Below are 18,392 nucleotides of genomic sequence, written 5' to 3'. Positions count from 1 at the left end.
CTCTCAAATAAGGACTGGGTATTGTTTCACAAGGGTGCTCAATTGCCTCCCTTCCCCAGTAAGAACAGATAGATCCAGATGAAACTACAGTATATTACCCAGAAAAAAAAAAATCATGAAAATTTGAAGGCCCATTTACGGATTTTCAAGAGTTTTGTCCTTATTAGTCAAAAGGTAAATATGGCAGCATAATTGTTACATTTTTCTCTGCCATCACTGTTGCCTACACAATCAAACGATTAAAATGTCCTGAAGGGGCTGGAAAGTGGCTCAGTGGTTGAGGGCACTTATCCCTCTTTCCAGGAGACCTGGGTTTAGTTCCAAGCATCTGTCCCCACAGAGTGTCTCATAGCCATCTGTAATTTTCAAGATATCTATCTACTGCAGCAGGAACACATGTGGTGTACATACATAGAAGCAGGCAAAATACACACATAAACTAAAAACAACATTTTTTTTTAGAATGTCCTTGAAACTGGTATTTAAATTGCAAGCTTATGGCGATTGTTCTTTTGTTCTATAAGCCATTTCAAAACTATTCTAAAAATTGTGATCTTCACATTGCTGTAGTCTGTTACATAAACCCCCCCTTTCTCAAGACTGTAAAGTGCCCACAGATTTTGTATCTCTTATAAGGGCCCACTCTGGTTCTGAGAAAACTAGCTCTTGTTATGCCCTTACAGGGCCAGAAGGATGACTGGAATCTCTAAGCTTTCATCTCTCAATAATGCAATCTTCAAATTCCATCACTGTGGGCATTCAGTTTCAACATCTGAATCTGGGCGGCGACATAAGCACATTGTAGTCTGCAACATTCATAGTCCGATCCACAGCTCAAATCAGTGAAGAATTATTAAGGTTTTAATAAAGACTTTTCCTCTACAAAAGGATTACCTCTGGGTTAAATAGTTAACTTCCAACTAGTTCATGTTGAGAACACCCTTGGGCAAAGATCTTGCTCAAAATTCAGGAAGCTACGTATTAATGTGCTGACTCCACATCAGTAATCAATTTTTCATCGTGAAATTGGTGGTTTAGTCTCTGAGAACACCAGGCTAGGAAGAACACTGAATTCTAGTCCTGGTTGTATGAATAAAATGATATGAATTTATTTGAGCCATTTAATCTCTGTAAGTCAAAGAAATTGTACATTGAGCATCTTTACTGTGCTATTATTTAAAATAAGAGAAATAAACTTGGCTATGTTCTGTCATTATAAAAACAATGATTGTTGGTTATATATAATTTACAACGTAAACATTTTGATTTGCAGAATTTTTACATATGTATACATTTACACATATGCATACATACACACAGACTCAGCATAGACAGAGAAAAGAAGACAAGAGACAGTTAACACCAGGGTGGAGAGCGAATGAGTGTGGACATGACAGGCATCAAGCCACACTTTTATTAGTAGTATGATTATTATTACTTTTTTTAAATCATTTTTTACAGTCCAGTCATTACCCACTCCAAGTCTGCCCACCAGCAGTTCCTCATCCCACTCCTCCTCTCGCCTCTCCAAGAGGATGCCCCCTCCCCCATCCTACCCCACCAGACCTCCTCATACCCTGGGGCCTTGAGACTCTCACTGAGGCCAGACCAGGCAGTCCTCTGCTGTATACGTGTAAGGGGCCTCATATCAGCTAGTGTATACTGTCTGGTTGGGAGTCATATTTTTTTTTTAAACAAGTCATACAACAGAGACAGTTTTTAAGTTAGAAAAGTTCCCCTTAAATCCATGGAAAGTAAAGATCTTCTTGAACTAAGGAAATAAAAATCTATTTTTCCTGGGCTGGAGAGATGGCTCAGTGGTTAAGAGCATTCACTGCTCTTCCAAAGGTCCTGAGTTCAATTCTCAGCAACTACATAGTGGCTCACAACCATCCGTAATGAGATTTGATACCCTCTTCTGGTGTGTCTGAAGACAGCTACAGTGTACTTACATATAATAGTAAATAAATAAATCTTTTTTTAAAAAATAAATCTATTTTCCCTAATAGCATTAACAAATTCAGAAAAAGTCAGACACAAAGCTAGTAAAACATATAAAAACTTGCTTTAACATATAACAAAATTCTCTGCCTTGAATAGTTACTGAGTTCACTCACAGAAAACCTTTTTGTGTACAATCACAGGTTTTCAAAAACTTTACCGTTTGAATTTCCCACATTAAGGTGAATCTATCATTTGTTGTTAAAATATCCAAATCGTGTTGTTAAAGAGAAATAGTTTCCATATTCAACAAGTTACAGAACCATAGCAAAGAAATCTGTATTTTGTAGTTTCCAAGAAGACAATGAAGACAATGTCCTGGCTCCATATTGTAGTTTAGACCTAATGCAGACCTTTTAATTACAGCAGGATGAGGGAGGGGTGCTTGCTTCTTTTTTTTCTTCTGCTTTTCTTTCCAGCCTATCAATATCCTACCTCACATTAGCGTCTCTTAAGCTTTATGCTTCCCTAAAGTCCTACAACAAATATATCCAAATCCTTTGTTTGGAAATGTAATCCATGGTTCCTCTGGGAAGTTCATTCCTTCCTTGCAACAAGTCTCTCAGACTCCCTCTTACAATTCAGGTCTTTCTTCAGATGGATTTGTTCTTACTGAGCTCAAGTTCCTACCACAGACAAGAAATTAGCAGACAAGTGAGCAACAGAGTATCAAGTTCAAAAGAAAAAGAAAAAGAAGCTGGAATGAGGAATAGTCCATCATCATAGATAATAAAAACATTGTTGAAAGAGGTGCCTCAAACTCAGAAATGGCAATATAGAACTTGTGAGAATTAATAAGCAAGAATGAAATAGGGCCGGGCAGTGGTGGTGCACGCCTTTAATCCCAGCACTTGGGAGGTAGAGGCAGGCAGATTTCTAAGTTCGAGGCCAGCCTGGTCTACAGAGTGAGTTCCAGGACAGTCAGGGCTATACAGAGAAACCCTGTCTCGAAAAAAACAAACAAACAAACCAAGAATGAAATAGGATGAACACAAAAGCTACCAAACAATGAATTATAAATTCTATCCTGAATTTGAGCCTGTTCCCAAAGAGGAACTTTGGATCCCTCTGTTGCTTTGGTTATCAAAACATTCTCTGATATTGATTCTAGAAGGTTTCAGGAAGAGGATGGTCTTATCAATTGTTGTTATCAAGTGTTGATAACAGTTTGTATCATTTGAACATGAGAGTTGTTTTTCTGAGTACAAAATAATTGACTTAAACATTTTTCCTTTAATATTCTAAATATATTATTATACCTTTTATGGGTTAAAACCTCACTGTCAAAATGTCTGGTGATAAACTAATTTTTTCCAATATATAAATATGGCAAAACATGAAAAACTGTTCAGATCTGAACCACCATTTTATCATATCATGTTTGAAATAATGTATACCACATTTAACTAAATGTAAAATGCCTGCTACAGTGATTTGGATCTTAAATACTGTTCAAGGCCAGTTAAAGGCTGTGACTAAAGCTCGTGGTGGCATAGGGGGATAGTAGAACCATTAAGAGTGTTCTCAACCTTCATAATGCTGTAACCCTTTCATAAAGCTTCTCATGCTGTGGTGACCACCAACCATAAAATCATATTTGTGATTTCAAGACAATTTTGAAGTAAAAATGTTATACTTTACAGAATGCTGTCCTAGATCTATAGTCAAAGTAAACACCAATTTTTAAAATTGGGCTGGTGTTTCTTCAAATACATCACCAGTTAGATTCTTTTTTTTTTTTTTTTTTTTTTTTTTGGTTTTTTTCGAGACAGGGTTTCTCTGTGTAGCCCTGGCTGTCCTGGAACTCACTCTGTAGACCAGGTTGGCCTCGAACTCAGAAATCCGCCTGCCTCTGCCTCCCAAGTGCTGGGATTAAATGTGTGCGCCACCCCCCGCCCCCGCACCAGTTAGATTTTTAATGGTTATTGTGTGTACACAATTGCTTTCTAAAAAATGGTCAAATGAGAGTGAATGCAAAAAAGAATTAGATGAGAAATCGGTCATCTGAGAACTGATAATCTGAGTGAACTGGCTGTATGTCTTTGATCATATCATTAACTGTCGGTTCCTTTTTTTCTTCCCTTAAAATGAAAAGTGGCAAATTTTACAGCTCTAAGAAGTCACTCGACTACAGAGATCCGTAATTGACGACCAAAACAATTGAAGTGGAATCCCAGCCTGGAAATGTCTTCTCTTTTGTTGGTCTTCGGAAAACGATCTCCTCTAGATGCCACTTGTAACACTTGTGGATTTGCCAGGCATCTGGCGGCGGTGGAGCCCCCTGGAGCCTTTCGCTCTCACAGCCGGAAGTGACGCGCTCCGGTTCCGCATTTGCCCTCCCCCGCTCGGCCGCCTTCGCTTAGGCACGTCCCTCACCTGCAAGGAAGCGCGCCCATGGCCCCGCCCCAACCGGAAGTCAGGTGTCCCAGGGGCCTACTGGAAACCCTGTCCTGGGCGTACTTTCCCTCAGCTCCTCCCTGGTGACGTCACCGCCCGCCCCTTGACCCTCGCGGCCCCGCCCCCTTCCCTGCCTCCCCCGGACTTGCTGCAGTCTCCGGGAAGGCGATGGAGCGGTCTGAGCCGTTGGCTGTGCTTTCCTGCGAAGAGGCGTCCTGCTCCTCCTGGGGAGCCTGCGGGTGAGAGGCCTGGCCCGGGCAGGCTGGGCGGGAAGAAGCCGAGGAACGCCGACGCGGGCTCCATTCTTGCGTTCGGGGCGGCTCGGAGCGCGCGGAGGCCACGGGGCCGCGCGCAGCCACTGGGAGCTAGCTAGCCGGCGGGCGAGCGGGCTGGCGGGTGGTGGGTGTGGCGGCGTGGGCGCTGGCCTCGCAGCTCGCGCCCCGCTTTCCCCGGTCGGGTCCCGCATCCTTCCCTGAGGTCACCACTTCTGACCGACCTGTCAGGAGAGGATTGTGGCCCCTGTTGCTTGGCACCCTTCCTGGAGGCAGCTTCAGCGCCACGGTGCACTGCCCTCCTTCAGCCGTGCTCCTTAGAAAACTGTTCTTGGGAGCGCAAGTCGGGACCAATCTGTTGCAATCTGGACACCTCGAGAATCCCCCTGTTTACTACGGGGGGTGGGGGTGTTGGAGCGCGGGGCGGAGCCCAAGGTTCCGACGATTCTTTCCCGCTGAGGATCTTGGAGTTTTTCTTTCTCAGCCTGCAAAAATACGGAGTTGCGGTCCTGATACAGTCTCACCCAGTGTTTGTTTTCGTTCTCTTTCAGTCATCTTACAATTAAGAAAGCCCCACTTGTATCCTGCCCAGTATATGCTTTACTACATACCAAATATAGAAGTGATGGATTTATTATGTTTACTTAACATACATTAGCTTTACATTGCGAATTGAAATGGATGCTTCAAAGGACTGGATGAAAGTATTTGTCTGCTCAGGCCAATGCTGCTAAAATCGACTTAAGAAATTATTGAATACAAATAACCGCCCCTTAGTTGGAACATTTTTATTATCTCATAGCTTTCTTATTATTATTACTATCATCATCATTTTGGTTCTGAGGCTGGCTCCAAGTTTGCCAAAGATGACTTACAGCCCCTATCCTCCTCCCTCCTCGTTTGAACTTCTGAGATTACAAGAATGTGCAATCAGGCATGACTTTTTTGAACATATTCTTTAAACAGTCAGTGAGACAGAGCTTTGTGGAAAGTAAGTGCTGCTCGTAGCCATTAAGTGCTGAGCATAAACCTGTTCTCATTTTTACTCAGAAATTTAATCCACCAAAGTAATTGTGTGTAAAATAGGCCAGCAAGTGAAAGTGTAGTAGAAACAAGATGATAGGAAACTCGAGGTTTATATATAGTTTTAGTGGATGTTGTATGCGTATGCTGATTTTATTATATGATGATGCTTAGAGTGCAGTGCGTGTCTGGTTGCTCTCAAACCTCCACAGTGAGCACTGTACATAGCAGCAGTTAGTGAACTTAACTTCAGTGCACTTTAAAACGCCGAGGACGAGGACACCCAAGGAAACATACATTAGTAACTCGGGGATCTAGTCTCGGACACAACTGAATTTCACATTATAGAGTATGAATAATTAAAAGCCATATTTGTTCTTTAATAGTTTGGGTTTATCTTTTTTTCCCCTAGTGCAAGTAAAAATTTACCTGCCATGACAACAGAATCTTTGGAAATCGATGATGGATTATACAGGTAAGAACCTCAGAGACTAAAACCCACTTTTTCTAGTGGTTAGTACAGACTCTCGTAGCCTTTTTGATGGCTATTCCTGTGAAGAATTTCATGTGGATACCCTACAAGTCCTTTTAAATTAAAATTGGGATTTTTGTAGGATTTTCTCATGTTATATAGTGTATGAAAGTTTTAATGTGTGAATAAACTCCAGTTTCTTGATAGGACTAAGAAAAATTTTACTCTCCAAATAAATGTCTTGAGTTTAGAAAATACTACTACTATTCTTAATAGTGTAGAAGTTTCTTCAGTTATGCAGTCAAATTTAGAGGAAGATTATTTTGGTGAATTCTCAAGAAAATACAATATAGATAATGGAGAAATTCATGACAGAGTTATAATTTGGATGAAATTTAATTTTTTTTTTAAGTGAGATAGGCCTTAGTTAGGAAGAGTCTTCTATGCATTTATTTAAAGGTCCCTAACTGGTGCTACTTTTGAGGAAATGTAGAAACTTAAGGAGGTAGGGCCTAGAGAGAGGAAGAGGAGATGACCTACTGTGAGCTTCAAAAGCTTATTCCTGGCCCACAGTTCCTGTGTGTCTCTGCTGCTAGCTGTGAGTGACTGGTACATTTGCCACCTGTAAGAGACCAAGCAACCATAAATGAACTCTGAAACTGTGACCCAAATGCATCTTTTTTTCCTTTTTCTATCCAGTATTTTGTCAGAAATGAGAAAAATAATTAGTACATCATTTTATACTGAAAGTGATCCTAGAGCTGGTGAGATGGCTTAGCAAGTAAGAGCACTGACTGCTCTTCCAAAGTTCCTGCCTTCAAATCCCAGCATCCACATGGTGGCTCACAACCACCCAAAAAAAATGAGATCTGATGCCCTCTGCTGGTGCGTCAGAAATCAGCTACAGTGTACTTTTGTATAATAATAAATACATCTTTGGGCCTGAGCAAGCGGAGCTGACTGAGCAGAGTTGACTGGAGCGAGCAGAGGCCCTAAAAATTCAATCTCCAACAACCACAGGAAGGCTCACAACCATCTGTACAGCTAGCTACAGGGTACAGTGTATACATATATAAAATAAATAAATCTTTAAAAAACAAAAAGAAAGTGATCCTAAGGAAACAAAATTCCCTTAATTGTGTTTGTGGGGTTCTTTTTGTTTTTTGGTTTTGGTTTTGGTTTTTTGGTTTTTCGAGACAGAGTTTCTCTGTATAGCCTTGGCTGTCCCGGCTCTCACTCTGTAGATTAAGCTGGCCTCGAACTCAGAAATCCACCTGCCTCTGCCTCCCAAGTGCTGGGATTAAAGGCATGCGCCACCACTGCCCAGCCAAAACATTATATTTGTGTTTTTTTTTTTTTAAAGATTTATTTATTTTATGTATGTGAGTATACTGTAGCTGTCTTCAGACACACCAGAAGGGGGCATCAGAACCCATTACAGATGGTTGTGAGCCACCATGTGGTTGCTGGGAATTGAACTCAGGACCTGTGGAAGAGCAATCAGTGCTCTTAACCACTGAACCATTTCTCCAGCCCCCGTGTTTATAGTTGTTAATTTGGTTTGTTTTAAAGTTAGTTAAGACTCTCCCCCTGATGGTATTGAGAGTACTTATAACCTGCAATATTAAGTTAGAGTCATTGATACTCCTAACTTAACAAGTGTGCGAGTCTGAGAATTTAGTGACTGAGACTTCTGGAAGACTAAGAGATATAGTGATGCTGAATTTGCTGCTCCTTGAATCTTAAGAACAAAGAAACAGAGAAAGAATGAACTCAGTGATTAAGTTCTCAGCTTCAGGTGTATATAACCACATCTCTCAGGATTAGAGAAATGGTTCAGTGAGCGAAGGCTCTTGTCACCAAGCCGGACAACCTAAGTTAATCCCTAAGACCCATATGATGGAAGGGAAGCTCCAACTCTGTAGACATTGCCCTTGGACTTTTATGTACAAACTTGTACACAGACAGCAGTATTCAAACATGCACATGCTAAGATATTTTTAGTAACAAACCAGGGAAATTAGTATGCTATGGTAGAGTTTCCATGTAAAAACCTATATTGGGAAGATCTGGAAGATTTATCTACCAATACTTTAAGAAACATGTTTATGAGGGGAGCATGAGCATCCATGAAGAGCTCTGTCATGTCTCTACATGCCAAACAGTACAGTGGGAAATGTTGTCACTTGATGGGAATTCAGTTGCAATGAGACCTTGGAGTGGAAGGGTCAGGATCCCACCCGAAGGCAGCTTCTGACAGGGCTATGCTCAGAGCTGTGAGGATGAAGCTTAAGCTCCAGTCAGTTACCTGGGTTGATAGAGAAGCCAGTACATGAAAAGAATGTTATGTTCAAGAAAGGTGCAGTCAATACTTAGAGCCAACAAGAGAGAGACCATGTAGTTCCAGCCAGTAAGGCCATTAGGGCAGGGCTGGATAACAATCATGATCCCATGTGCAGCAAATGGCTGGACAAAGATCCATTGTTTTAGTATAGCTTTGATTCCATCCTTCCCTTCTCTATCTCAAGTAGCTGAAAATGATCACTTTGCTAACATCTTAGAAGTATATAACATTGTTTTTTATTTTGCAGCTCACAGCTAAGAATTTGCCTTTAGTCTCAGAATATGCTATGGACTTAGACTTTTGTTTGTTTGTTTGTTTGTTTGTTTGTTTTTCGAGACAGGGTTTCTCTGTATAGCCCTGGCTGTCCTGGAACTCACTCTGTAGACCAGGCTGGCCTCGAACTCAGAATCCACCTGCCTCTGCCTCCCAAGTGCTGGGATTTAAGGCATATGCCACCACTGCTGAGCAGACTTAGACTTCTGATACTAGTTTGGTATTGGAACTGTTAAGACTGAAGGCTGAGGCATAATGTTATGGTTTGAATATGAAATATCTATACACACTGAATTAAATGCTAGTTTCCCAGCTGGCAGTGCTATCTGGGCAGGTTTCCTCCTGCTGTAGTTCCAGGGGTAAAACTCAAGTCATCAAGCTTGAGCTGAACACTTCACAGCTCTACTTTTTAGTTTTTACTTCATTGAGTGTGATTATCATTAGTTTTAAACTTTTATTTAACTCCATAAACTATATAATTATTATAACCATTAGTAATATACTGTAATTATCATAGTGTTTTAAAACAATACATTAGTACGCTTATTCTATTGGAAGATTTGTGCTCTTATTGTCTTACATTTAGTTCTGTGCAGGTTATAAATTCACACTGTATCACTACTGTGATTTAAACAGTTAAATTTTCCAGTTATTTAAAACAGGAGAATAAATCTAATTCCTATTATTTCACCTTGGTCCAAAGTAGAGTCTCAAGTAGCCAAGGCTGGTCATAACTTTATAGCTTAGGATGAACTTGAATTCCGGATCCTCCCAATCCTTACCTCCCAGGTGCTGGAGCTGTAGGCACATAACCCCAGGCCGCTTATGCAGTGCTGGGATTGAACTCAGGCATTGTGCTCGCCAGGCAGTCATATTCTACCAACTGAGTTGCATCCCTGTGTTGTTCCTATTTTGAACTCTTTAGAATTCAGCCTAAATTAACCTCATTTTGAAAGTGTTCATTCCTAACTAAATACAAATAATCTTCTGCATTGCATAGTTTCTGGTACTTTTGTGTATTACCTTATAGAATTGTTTATCTGTCTCATAGTGAGTGGCATGTCATAGGTATTTTGCTGAATATTTTACTTTTTTTTTTACTATGTGACCCTTTATAGTACCCTTATGAAGTTCTTCCTATTATTTTCTCACACAATAAATACATGAAAAACCTAAAATACTAATTAGATATTTTCTTTTTATATATATGGAGAGTTTTTATCTGTATGTGTGTATACACCATATGCATGGCTGAAGCCTACAGAGGTCAGAAGAAGGCATAGATCCAGGTTGTCTATTAGAGTAGCAAGTGCTCTTAACCATTTAGGCATTTCTCCAACCTCTTAGAATATTGCTGTTAGTAAATAATATTGACATATAATGAAGATTATTGACATACATACATCCAGAAGAAAATGTTTAGAATATTCAGAGGGAATAGAAATGATTTTGTATTAGGAGTTACAGAATTGGATGTGTTAAGAGAGAAGATGCTGATTGTAATATAATCTATAGATCTTCAAAGAGATTAGGTGAGTTCTGTATGGCTTCAAGAAAGTACAGTTAGCACTGCTGTGTTAAAATATGAGAACATAGTTCTTTTAGCAAAGGTAGAAATTTTAGTAGCTAGGCTTTTCTCCAAGTAAACAACTAGGTGATTTCTTTTTCCTGGTCCTTTTCACTACTCTATGGCATGCACACTTAGTAGTGTTATTGGTATAGTAGGTCAGAAAAAATGAAAATCACTGAGCATTTACATTAATCCAAATGAGTAAATCTTATAGATGTGGATGAGTAAGATTGCTCAGCCGTTAAGAACACATATTGAGCTTGCAGAAAGCTTGAGTTCAGTTCCTTCCTAGCACCCACATCAGGCAGCTCATAAACCTCTAGTAACTCCAGTTCTGGGGTGTCTGATACCTTCTTCTGGCCCCTGTGGTCATCCTTAGAGACCCCACATGTATGTATAAATAAATTGTGTTAATGTGGAAGAGGGAAATCTCAATGGGTCCCAACCTTAGACAAAGAACTGTAGGCAACTAAGGAATGCTGAGAGTGAGAGAAAATAGTGTACCCAAGGAAGAGCCCTCCGATTGATTTTCTAACAACAAGTAGTCAGTCCTGAATGTATATGTGTATGAGTGACATTATACAGACTGAAAAGATTGTGTTTATATATTTACGAATATATATTCATAAGCATGCGTGTGTGTGTGTGTGTGTGTAACAAACATTAAAAAGATGCCAGAGCTTATGAATTTGTGAGAGAACAAAGTATATAGAGAGGAACAAAGAGAAGAGATTGGAAGGAGAAAATATTTTAATTAAAGTAAAAACTTTTAAAGTGAAAAACCATAATCTCAACTGGGCAGTGGTGCCCAGCATATGGGAGGCAGAGGCAGGTGGATTTCTGAGTTCGAGGCCAGCCTGGTCTACAGAGTGAATTCCAGGATAGCCAGGCTACACAGGGAAACCCTGTCTTGAAGAAAAAAAAAAAAAAAGAATTTATTGGAATTATATTATCTACAAGGACATTATTTGGTACATTATCTGGTACATTATTTGTGTCCTGTTAACTCTCTCAGATAAACTATTGCTACTGACTTGTCATTGAGCAGACCTTTTTTAATTTCTAGTCCATATTTTCTTAAAACCTTGACCTTATCCTGCTTGTTCTTCAGATGTATAGCATAATGAGATCCAACTAAGTGTACTTTACCAGGTCTTCAATGCAAAATATCACACAAGAGTTGCTTGGCCAATTCTCTTTAAAAAAAAAAAAAAAAAAAAAAAAAAAAAAAAGCAAAAAAAAACTGAATTTTCCCCTCCAAAATCCTGTTTGTTGTTAGAATTTTAAATCAAGGATAGCAGAATCCCAAGCCATTAGTGATCCCTGAAATGATGAAATGAGTGGAACAGGAGGGAATAGAACAATGACAGTCTACCTAGCATTATTCTATAAAGAGGACAGCTCCTGCTCACCTCTGCTCTGTTAGAATGTGGATTGTGTGACAAACGACATCACATTCAGAATGTGTTAGTTAGTAATTCAGTTGGTTAACTTTAAATGTTGTACAATTTATCTAAAACACTTCTGGACAGAATCAAGTGTTGTTAGTTGATGAAACTTTAAGGCATATTTTATTGATGAAATAATTATTTTGTTTTTCATTGTGCTTTACATGTAGTCGACAGAGATATGTTCTTGGTGACACAGCAATGCAGAAGATGGCCAAATCCTGTGTCTTCTTAAGTGGTATGGGTGGTCTTGGAGTGGAAATTGGTAAGCAGTATTTTTTTTCTATAATTTCTGTGATACTTTTGCATAAGATAAGAAACATTACTCTTACTTTCTTTAAAGGAAATGAGCTTCCAAATATTGGTCAAATTTTTTAACAAAATATTTTGTAGCAGAGGTATGGTCTTCCACCAAAAAGCCAATGCTTCTTATTTGGTGACCTTAATAACTATTATATGGTCATTCCTTTGTTCTGTATTTTGTTTTGTTTTGTTTAGACAGTGTCTCACCATGTAACCCTGGCTGTCTGGAACTTAATATGTATACCACGCTGGACTTGAATTCACAAAAAAATCCATCTTTCTTTGCCTTTTTGGGATTAAAGGCATGTGCCACCTACCTGGCTAAGTGATGGTTCTTACTTTATTATAGTTACATAGTATATTCATTAAAACACTGAAAAATGAATAGATATCTTTTAATGCTTTGATTATGCAAAATTATATCAATTCTTTTTTTTTAACCTGTATTTTCTAACTTTCTTATACAAGTAATAAAAGTTGTAGTTACTCAGAAGTGTGATGAAACTCCATGAATATGAGTTTGGTATGAATTTACAAAGCTGAGTTATTCTTTTTTCTTTTTCTTTTACAGCAAAGAATCTTGTTCTTGCAGGGATTAAGGTGAGTATATACCCCGTGAATGTATACCCTCAGTATGAAAAGTAGGTTGTCTTTTTTTTTTTTTCAAGACAGGGTTTCTCTGTGTAGCCTTGGCTATCCTGGAACTCACTCTGTAGACCAGGCTGGCCTCGAACTCAGAAATCCGCCTGCCTCTGTCTCCCAAGTGCTGGGGTGAAAGGCGTGCGTCACCATCACTGCCTGGCATGAGAAGTAGTTTATTGTGAACTGTTGTGGTTTTTTGCAGATTTGCAGTGATCGTGTACTTTGTCTTATTTTTTATTTTACATAGCTGCTGTTAATTACATTAATGCTGTTGTTCTTTTTTTTAATTTATTGAAAATTTAAACATAAAAAGAGTCACCTAACACATTTCTTATTACTTATCACACAGCTTAGGTTACGAACTCAGCATACATATATGTTTTATATATTTGCTTCTCAGTCCCTACTGGTTGCAATTGCTAAATTCTCTTTATAAGAACTTCAGCTGTTTTATCATTCTTAAATATTTTTAGTACATATCTTTAATATAACCACAATTTAGTACCATTTTAACACCTTAAATGTATTAATTTCTTTAATATTGTATTAGTTTTTTTATTACTATAAAATCATTAACTCCAAAATTTAACAGTATCATTTGTTATATCTAGTTTGCATGAGCAAAAATTTTAGCCTGTCCTTTTGTTACAATTTCTCACAAGACTGCAAACAGTATTTATAGGAGCTGTAGTCATTTTGAGTGCAGTTTGTCAAATAATTTGTTTGCAAGGCTCACATTTGGTTGAAGCCAGCCGTGTTTCTCTATGGAACTGCAGACCTTAGGTCCTTACTGGCTATGGACCAGAGGTTACTCTCAGTTTCTAGCTCTGTGTCTGTCTCATAGAGCTGCTGATGACACTAGCCCATAATCAAGAGAAGGGGGTTATCCAAAAGCCTAACTGTCAAGAAATATGGGGTGTTGGTGCCGTCCTAGAAGCTTGGTAGCATAAACACAAAATGCCCAGTTGAGAGTTCATCTTTGTTTTCTTGAGAAATCTTTTTTAAAGTTTATTTTGTTCTAATCAGGAGCCACGGAGAATCTGTATACTGCATCTTTTTCTTTTAATCTGTAGGTTTTCCTTCCCTGATTTTTTTTTCACCCTAACAAAATTTGTTTATTGAAAAAACAAGCAGTCATTTTGTGACATGTATAGTGACACACATCTGATTCCAGCTTTTTGAAGGCCAAGAGGGAGAAAGACCAACAGGTTGAAAACCTAGCCTAGTGTATCTAGTAAGCTCCAGGCCAGCCAGGGCTACATAGCAAGGCCTATCTCCAACAAAACAGAAAGAGTGGGGAAAGACTGTTGCGTTTACTTGTGTCTTATATTTTCCTATAAACTGGTAGTCCTATCCAAAGACAAATTGAGATTTGATTCCTATAGCAAGACTATTTCACAGGAAGTATACTATGTCCTACCAGGAGATAATAACAACCTATTTTTCTCTTCTTCATTATTCTTTAGCCATTAACCATCAGTGCCTTGATTCATTACTTCATTAATTGTAGTTGTCATTTCCCCTTTGATCATTAATTGTAATAATATTTTAGAAATATTTTTCTCTTCATTGATTTACCTGATTTCACTAAAGTGTGTATGTAGGTAGACTGCATGTACAAAAGGCAGGATAAATACTGAATTTTTACCACCTGCCAAAAGTCATCCTGACCATCCCTCAGCTGTCAGGAATGAACTCTGATTACATATGTACCGTGATAAACTTGTGCATTTAAATATACTGTGTTATGTTTTTATTCATTGAATATTCTGTTTTTAATAATACAAAAATTGGTTCATTGTAGGTATTGAAGGGGGGTCTCTGGGAGGAGTTAGGGTACAAAAGAAAACAAGAATGTGATTTTTTTTTGTTTTGTTTTGTTTTGTTTTTCCAAGACAGGTTTTCTCTGTATAGCCCTGGCTGTCCTAGAGCTCACTTTGTGGACCAGGCTGGCCTCAAACTCAGAAATCCACCTGCCTCTGCCTGCAAAGTGTTGGGATTAAAGGTGTGCTCCACCACCGCCCAGCTAATATTACTAATTATTAAAAGTTATATCTTTTATCCTTTTCTAAAATGCCTTATTTTTGACTGACAGCTTTAAAGAAATCATATTCAGTCACTCTTCCAGTCAATCATGCCAACTACTCAAAAACAGTTTAGATTATTTCAGATTGAATTCTAAGTATCATTTAGTGTCACTAAGTTCAGTATGACTACTTTTTATGTTTATTTCATTCAAAATTAAGCATAAAATAAAAAATATATTGAGGTTAGTCTGGTTTCTATACTCTTTTTTTTTTAAGATTTATTTATTTATTATATGTAAATACACTGTAGCTGTCTTCAGACACTCCAGAAGAGGGTATCAGATCTCATTATGGGTGGTTGTGAGCCACCATGTGGTTGCTGGGATTTGAACTCATAACCTTCTGAAGAGCAGTCAGTGCTCTTCCCCGCTGAGCCATCTCACCAGCCTGGTTTCTATATACTCTTTTCCCCCTTAGATCATCCACTTTTACATTTTATTTACTCATTTGTATCTAAATACAAGCAAATGTATACACACATATTCCATTAAACTTTATGTATCTGTCTCTTCCTGTGTTTCTTAAAGTGCCTTGCTTTTTATTGCTTAACATCCTATCCCTAAGATTACTGTATAGTGATAAATATTTGTTTCATTTTTTTAATAGTTACTTGAAGATATAATTGCTGATGTATCACATTAGACAAAATTTCCCATGATGATACACATTTTGTTTCTAGTGTTTTTAATAGAATTATACTTAATAACCTTGACTGTAAGTACTTTTGAAACTTTCTAAGAATGTCTTTTCCTAAAAATAGGAAATATATGCCTTATTGCCAGAGGTTATACTAAATTTCTTTCCATGGAGGCTGAGTACCTCATAGTACCATCATAATGCAATTTGTTGTCAAATCTTTGCCAGTCTATAGATGGGGAAGATGTTGCATTATTCTAAATTAATCTTTTTCTATATGGTATGTGATATGGTAAAAGTTACATTTTTTTTCTAGTTTTTCCATTACCTTTATCATATGGAGTATGGAATTTTTAAATTTTTTTGTATGTTTTTCTGAATGTTTCCTTTATGTTGATTTTTATAGCATGCTAATGTCATAGATTTAGAGCTTGTCACATGTAGTTTCTCCTCAGAGTTCTTCAGGTGTTTATAGTCCTGTCTTCTGAATAAAGATGTAATTGTATATTCTTTTCAATTCTTATACCACTAAGTTCTCTTTGTTACTCATGTAGACATAGCATTTCCAGCACATTGTACATAGCATTAGAGGTGGTATACACCTTGGCTCTATTCTTAACAGGTATTTTTCTCATTTTTTTAAAGGCTCTGACAATTCATGATACAAAAAAATGCCAAGCATGGGATCTAGGGACCAATTTCTTCTTGTGTGAAGATGATGTTGTTAATGAGAGAAACAGGTAAAAATATTTTGATACATTGTCATGAAATTTTTTTAACTGTTATATTTTAAAATGTTTTATGTATAGAAAATACAGTTTAGATATAGCTGTTTACTTTGACAAGGCAAATTTGACACTGCCTTACATAAATAAGTAGTGGCATTTATTTATCTCCTTTGTCAAGTTTGTGATATATTTATCCTGTTACCTAGAAGTGAATTTTACATTATTAAAGGAACTTAAAACATTATTTAGCAAAGTAATGGGTTTCATTATGACATTTTGATACACATATACCATTATAGTTTGCTTTTATCCCCTTGCCGCATACACTGACTTTCTTAGCTGCTTCTCCTTCTCTTCCTTCATTTAGATTGTCTTTCTCTTGCCTTCATGACATATGTATTCCATTGCCTTTTTCTGTTGCCTTCCTTGTTTTGCCTATATATTCTCCATCCCCTCTGACAGTCCCTTTCTAGTCTCATGGGTAAAGGAAATCTGTAGTATTACTGTCATTAGGAGACTGAATGCTTGGAGATTGGAGGAGAGAGGGTATATGTGAAGATTGTTAAGCTTGCTAAAGAATGTAATAGTGTGTCATAAGGTGGTATTAATTTAGAAAACAAATTTAAGTCTATGTTTACCTACAGTTTATTTAGTTTTCATTAAAATTTCATACATTAGGTTTTATGTTAAATGTCTAACATTGAGACTGAAAATAATAAATGAAAGATTATATTTTTCTAGGGCTGAAGCTGTACTTCATCATATTGCAGAACTAAATCCGTATGTGCAGGTCTCATCATCCTCTGCCCCTCTTGATGAAACCACAGACCTCTCCTTCTTAGAACAATATCAGGTTAGTACTTTGTATTGAATGTTCTTGATACATTCCAAAGAAATTATATGATATAACTAGTATAACCCAGCACATTAAGGAGCAGAACAAAAACCAACAGGTTAAAATAATACCTATTAAGTGCTCCATTTGAGAAAAAGTTCTAAGAACTCATGAATGTAAGAAGGTAGCAGTAAAATGCTGTTGAAACTCAATGGTTTTTTAACAATATGCATTTATTTGTTCCTGTTATATCTTTTAAAAGTTAATATTTAGTTGATAAACTGTGGCTTGATAAGTGTTAGAGAGTTGAAAAATAAATATGAGTAAATTACAGTATAGAACACAAATCAGGAAAAGTTTGAGTAAAAAATTACAAGAAAATTTAGCTTATATGAAAAAGTTTATGACATTAGATTTCTAGAAATAGTAAAATCAGTGTCACTCTGGAGAGATGGCTCTGTGGGTAAATTACTTGCTATACAAACAAAAGAACTGAGTTCAGATTCCCAGCACACATGCTGATCCCCATTGCTTTCTAAATATCCAACCCAGCTAATCGATGAGTCTGAGGCTCAGTGAGAGACTGTCTCAAAAAGTATAGAAAAAAGAGATAGAGGAAGATCCCAGATGTTGCCTCTGACTTATATAAACATACTTAAGAAAGTTTACACGTGCATACACTGCACATATAATGTTAGAAAATTTTGGCTGAAAAAATTTCCAGTACCTGGTGAACACAAGTCTTTAGATTAAAAAGTGCTGGAGCTAGTACTAGACTTTATATAATTTATACTCTTTATATATTACCTTGTTATGTTTCACAAATACTGACAGACAACACTAAGGGATAATCCATAAAATTGATCTATCAGAAACACAAATCTTAGCATGCATAGGAATCCAAGAAAAACAATGTCAATTCCAAAAGTAAAAAAGTACTTTCTAGTGTCCAATGCCAAAGAAAAATTAGTGATAAAGCATCTGACTAAAGAAAGCAGTGATTATAAAGAACATCTATTAAAATTTGAAGAAATTAAAGACAGTTAAAAACACATAAGAAATAAAAAAAGTTCAACATAAAAATGTTGGAAAAACTAGTAGGAAGAAAGAGCTAAACAAATGAGACAAGTATAGTTGTGAGAGTTTCTAATGGTGGACTAAGATCAAGCGAGAGAGGCTATCTAAACTTAGAAGCAGGCCTTTTAAAATAAAAGAGGAAGAAATGCAAAGAGCTTTGAAAATCGTTGTCACTGCAGTAAGCAAACATTTCCCTTTTGGGGTACCTAGGAAAAGAAAGAAAACTATTCAAAGAAGCTCTGTCTGCAAGCCCCTCTAATCTTGGGACCCATAGGACATCAAGT

The 18,392-nt window shown here is 37.5% G+C and overlaps 1 protein-coding gene across 1 annotated transcript in view; it reads left to right on the top strand.

Moving 5' to 3' along the window:
• The first annotated feature begins 4,403 nt into the window (after window positions 1–4,403).
• The window catches only part of Uba6 (ubiquitin like modifier activating enzyme 6), a 69,225-nt gene continuing 55,236 nt past the window's right edge, over window positions 4,404–18,392 (top strand). The window contains exons 1-6 of the mRNA XM_031342910.1: window positions 4,404–4,637; window positions 6,106–6,168; window positions 11,971–12,065; window positions 12,675–12,703; window positions 16,114–16,208; window positions 16,938–17,049. Of these exons, the coding sequence (XP_031198770.1) occupies window positions 4,567–4,637; window positions 6,106–6,168; window positions 11,971–12,065; window positions 12,675–12,703; window positions 16,114–16,208; window positions 16,938–17,049 (465 nt within the window). The 5' untranslated portion in view covers window positions 4,404–4,566. The remainder of the gene's footprint in view (window positions 4,638–6,105; window positions 6,169–11,970; window positions 12,066–12,674; window positions 12,704–16,113; window positions 16,209–16,937; window positions 17,050–18,392) is intronic.

The sequence above is a fragment of the Mastomys coucha genome, unplaced genomic scaffold, assembly GCF_008632895.1.
Source record: "Mastomys coucha isolate ucsf_1 unplaced genomic scaffold, UCSF_Mcou_1 pScaffold22, whole genome shotgun sequence".
Lineage (NCBI taxonomy): Eukaryota > Metazoa > Chordata > Mammalia > Rodentia > Muridae > Mastomys > Mastomys coucha.
The sequence above is the reverse complement of the archived record's forward strand: the minus strand, read 5'-3'. Positions and strand labels throughout refer to the sequence as shown.